Source organism: Coptis chinensis, chromosome 9 (assembly GCF_015680905.1).
Source record: "Coptis chinensis isolate HL-2020 chromosome 9, ASM1568090v1, whole genome shotgun sequence".
Lineage (NCBI taxonomy): Eukaryota > Viridiplantae > Streptophyta > Magnoliopsida > Ranunculales > Ranunculaceae > Coptis > Coptis chinensis.
The window spans coordinates 82,584,170-82,588,711 of NC_141464.1; the positions used below are offsets into that span (position 1 = coordinate 82,584,170).

A 4,542-nucleotide genomic window follows, 5' to 3' on the forward strand; every position below is an offset into this window, starting at 1 on the left:
TTGATGTGCATTTTCTGCGGGAGAAAGTTCGTACGGATTGTCTCCCCGCCCCTTTGTTAGGACTAAAGGCAATTAGATGCCGATACTCTTACCAAACCAATTGGGACCTACCGATCTTCTTCCTTTCCATTGGCAAAATTTGGTCTATTGGATATCTTCGCACCACCACTTGGGGGAGTATTGTAATATTAGTCCTATTGGGCCTATACTTGGGCCCAACCTATCTGTAATCGTAACTCTGTTATTATAAATAGAAGATGGGTCTTACTTTGAGACCTAACTTTTACTGTCTCTCTTTCTACAGCATCATAGCCTGAGGATTTGCAGTGTAAGTTGTCTCAACTATCTTCTCATGCTGTCACAGGAAATTAGTAGAACACAGTCAGCATTTCAGCAAGGTTATATACTTATATATAGTTTCTGACTAGCTAAAAAACAAGAATTTACATTATGGTACCTCCAAATGAAATCCATAGTCGAAAGCCACTCTCATCACATCTTCCAAACTAAGTTCAATGGACATCTCCTGAGCCAAGAAACCAGAAAAAAACTTAGCCACTAAAACCAAACCATCGTTCAATGAGTTTGTGCATGTCTGGTAAGAGGTCTTTCAATGAGTGTGTGCATATATATGTTACCGGGAAGAGAGAGAGACAGAGTTACATCTTCCGTTCCATATGCATCCGCAAAGTGATAAAGTAAGGGTCCCAAGTTTATCCACACCTATATTACATACAAGACAGAGAATATCAAGTCAAATAGACGTCTTCAGAATTATACGCACAAGGTAATTTCTTAACCAAGGTAACAGCATGCATATAGCAAGACAGGACTTGTTAATCTTCCAACAGAATAATACTTACACCACCATCTTTGAGAATTCTTGATATGATTTCAATGTATTCTACAATGTTGTGTGCTGTGTCCAGGAAGAAACAGGTAACCACGGCATCCCAAGCTCCTGCGATATATCCCAGAAAGTGTATAAAAAAAAAATCCAGTTTGATAATATAAGCACGCGTGAGATGTGTAAATTATCTTACAATTGAGGACATGTTAGTCAGACATTACTTTCCAATTCAGCAATCTCGACTCTAGTAATTGATGAGAAACAATTGCTCCGAAAGACCGAACTTATAGGGAGAGGCACCAACTATGTATTTAAAAGATCATTGGTCAAACTGATAGCAGGTACACTCCTTAAAGCAGACATGGGGGTGGACACTTGTTCAATGGAACTCCCCCTTCGCTTGGACCACAGGTCATAATGTCACACATACCATAGGTATTTTACCAACAAATGGGAACCCCCACAAGAGATCCCGCTGAATAAACTTCTGATTAGTAAAAACTACTTGGCAGACTTGAACTTGAAACCTCCTAGGTTCAAACCGCTTTGATACCATGTTGAGAACCAGTCGTTCTAAAAGCTCGAACTGTAGAGACTGGAGATAGATCATTGGTCAAACTGATGGTAGGTACTAAGTACACACCTCACCATATTCATGATACCTTAAGTGGGATCAAGTTATGCCCATGGCACACACCACTGGAAAACAGTAACCAAGTTCAGATACGTCATCTATCCACCCAGAGGCAGTGTTGCAGGGTACAGACTGTTCGATTCACGGAATTCAAAAAAAGTCATTCTAGGACTCATCATTAGTCTTAAACAATCCAGACAAAAACTGATGTTTGTGTTCTTTCAAAGTTCATATAGTGAAGTAAAGAAGCATCAGCTGAGAGGGGTCCGTGAGTTAGTCCCATTGACCTAGTTTCATAGGATTTAGGAGCGCCTCACCAATATATCACTAATTTAAACATTTAGTTTAGACAAAATGTAAGTTAATGACATGTATTAAGAGATAACTGCAGAGGTGAAATCAGGATAGGTTGGCCACATTGGATTTTCATAGTGCTCAAAAATTCCTAACAGTTTGAATAGGCAATATATTACAAAATTACATATCAAACAAAAAAAAAAAACAACTTCCATAGGCAATACCGCAATATATTACAAAATTAAGAAAAAGACGACATCATGTGGCATACCTTCCTGGTTTGAATCACTGTATACTTCAACAAAGTCCCCACCACACATAGAAAACCCTTCAGTAATGCCGGCACTGTTCACAAAAGTAAGTCAAAAGTTACTATCCTGGGCTCTTATGTTTACGTGTATGTTAAAATTCTTTATTAACAACAGAATAAAAAAAAATGTGAAGATGTATTAGACTAGGTTACAAGGACATACACCAAAGGAGTGCAAGTTAACCAGCTAAAGAATAAATGACTTGTAAAATAAGTTTTTAAAAATGCCTTCTATCATACGAAGAAAAATTAATAAGTTTCATTTTTATTTAAAAAAAGGAAACTAAAATCTTATGTTATAATTTACATATTCCATTTCAATATGAGATGATCTGCAAGCATCTCGTAGTAAAGCCACTAGGAGCTGGTTGTCCTTATGTGAGTGTCTCTTAGTAAAGCCACTAGTGTGTTTGCCTCAAGTTAAACAACCAGTCCTTTTCATATACATTGTTGTGCCTCTCTCAACAGGTTTCCAAACTTAAATTTCAAAGGTGGATTGATTCGTCAAGGCATTTTGAACAAGAAGTATGCTATCTCAGAGAAGACTAAACAATATCAATTTGGATTTAATTTCTTATTGTCCTCTTCCTAAACAATTGTATTTGGATATTGATATACAGCAGAGATTGAATGAAACCTCAGGAAAGCTTGTATGAATATCTGGAAATGAAACGGCCCGAAGTTGGTCATTGTCTGAAAGAGAGTTGCAATTGCTGTGGATCCAAGGGTGAACTGTCCACTCCCCAACAGTTTCAGTGCCACAGGGGGGAGAGAGAGAGACAGAGAAAATAACAGTTTTAAAGAAAGTGGAATCCATGTAAATATAGAAGATGCATACAAAGGAGATATTTTTTGTTTTAAAAAAGTTTAGAATAAACATAGAGCAGATCATCATATAGTATGAGAAGTCATTTCCCTGGCTTATGAAACCTGTTTAGAAATATAAAAGAGACAGCCATTTATAAGGAAATTGCAAAAGATGATTTCCATTTACTACTGATTCAGTGTTAGATACAAACCAAGGCATGAAATCTCCAAACACAAGATCATCCAGTATTACTAAATTGGCAACTCCAGTATACAAAGAAGTGAGTCATTTTCTCTTCGACCCAAGTTACTCCCTTTGTATCCACATTGCATTTTGAAGTTCACTTACCCCCAAATGTTCATTTTTCAGGATCCCACTGTTATCGAAGAAAGTCCTACGAGGTTTGTGGTTACGTATTTAGAAGATTGTCTGATGGGATATAATGTGTAATGTACTTAATTTATCAAATCGGATTGTCAACAGAGAGTATTCAGAGGAATCTAGGGTCAACCATGTGATAGAAACAGCTGACGATTCTAGGGTCAACCCTGTGATGGAAAGAGCTGAGGACTTGAAGTCGAAACTTGAAACCAATGACCCAGTCATACTTGACAGGGGGAACCTGGCTGGTAAGCACAATTTCTTGTCTGATTTCTGAAGTTGAATGACAGTACAGTTGTAAGTGAAATGATGATATTTAATTTAATTTATTTTTTAGTTTTAGTGAAATGATGATATGGTTCAGCTCTCATTTGATTAACCTTTGCATGTTTAGCTTACTAACTTGATGCTTCCATTCTTGTTATCATTTTTTCTTTATAAACCTATAAAACTAGAGAAATGTGGATGATCTTGCTGATGATAAGTTATCCTATAGTATATATTATTTTAACTTTTTCCTGGTAAAATAGAATTTCATTAATAAAAGAAGCAAAGTAGGTTGAGAAAGCCTATGAGCACAGGAACACGAAAATGCACAAAACAGCCCTACATGTGCCACACAAGTAGCCTATTACCCCAAGTCCTAGTATAACATTGGATCCACCCTAGTATAACATTGGATCTCACCCTAGTCTCATGCTGCTATTATTATACATTCTTCTTTTCGTAATATTTCATTTTCTTATATAGGTACCAAATGAATGGTTTGCGTTGGTTGGTGTCACTTTACAACAATCATTTGAATGGGATACTTGCTGATGAAATGGGTCTTGGCAAAACTGTTTAGGTATGAGCATTGAGAAATGAGAAAATTGGTAACTTGTGATTCAGAAAGATATGGTAACTTGTGATTCGATAAATGACCGATAATTCTGCCTTTTACAGGTTATTTCTCTAATCTGTTACCTAATGGAAGCCAAAAATGATAGAGGTCCCTTTTGGTGGTAGTTCCGCATCGGGCTACTACCGTGTTGGGTGACAGAACTTAACTTTTGGGCCCCGGTATAATCACGATTGCATATTCTCGCCCCCCGAAGAACGTCGTAGACTATTCAAGTAATGACATGTTTCATACCTACAAAATAAAATACATGTCATTTTATTAGTAAGGAACTTGTAGTCTCATTTAGTTTTGTCATGTGGAGGTGACTCGTCTTTGCAATTTGATCCTCGCAGGAAACCGGGAAAGAATCGCGGCAACA

The 4,542-nt window shown here is 37.1% G+C and overlaps 1 protein-coding gene and 1 long non-coding RNA gene across 2 annotated transcripts; one reads left to right on the forward strand and one right to left on the reverse strand.

The window, feature by feature from the left end:
• Positions 1–298: 298 nt before the first annotated feature.
• Positions 299–2,468, reverse strand: LOC147478764 (uncharacterized). Its single transcript, XM_086586291.1, has 5 exons — positions 2,053–2,468; positions 864–961; positions 664–723; positions 458–526; positions 299–355 (listed from the first exon to the last, which is right to left on the reverse strand). Exons 1-5 carry the CDS (start codon positions 2,099–2,101, stop codon positions 299–301), a joined length of 333 nt encoding a protein of 110 aa, XP_086442417.1. The 5' UTR covers positions 2,102–2,468.
• A 263-nt stretch (positions 2,469–2,731) lies between these two features.
• Positions 2,732–4,293, forward strand: LOC147478765 (uncharacterized). Its single transcript, XR_015209422.1, has 5 exons — positions 2,732–3,179; positions 3,269–3,300; positions 3,383–3,528; positions 4,031–4,127; positions 4,226–4,293. It is a non-coding gene; the product is annotated as an uncharacterized LOC147478765 (long non-coding RNA).
• Positions 4,294–4,542: the final 249 nt, after the last annotated feature.

Excerpts from the sequence above, each read along its gene's own strand:
- LOC147478764 (XM_086586291.1), bottom strand. The coding sequence starts at position 2,101 with ATGTGTGGTGGGGACTTTGTTGAAGTATACAGTGATTCAAACCAGGAA. Across the intron at positions 962-2,052 it reads CAGTGATTCAAACCAGGAAG|GAGCTTGGGATGCCGTGGTT; the intron begins GTATGCCACATG and ends GATATATCGCAG. Across the intron at positions 724-863 it reads GAATTCTCAAAGATGGTGGT|GTGTGGATAAACTTGGGACC; the intron begins GTAAGTATTATT and ends TATGTAATATAG.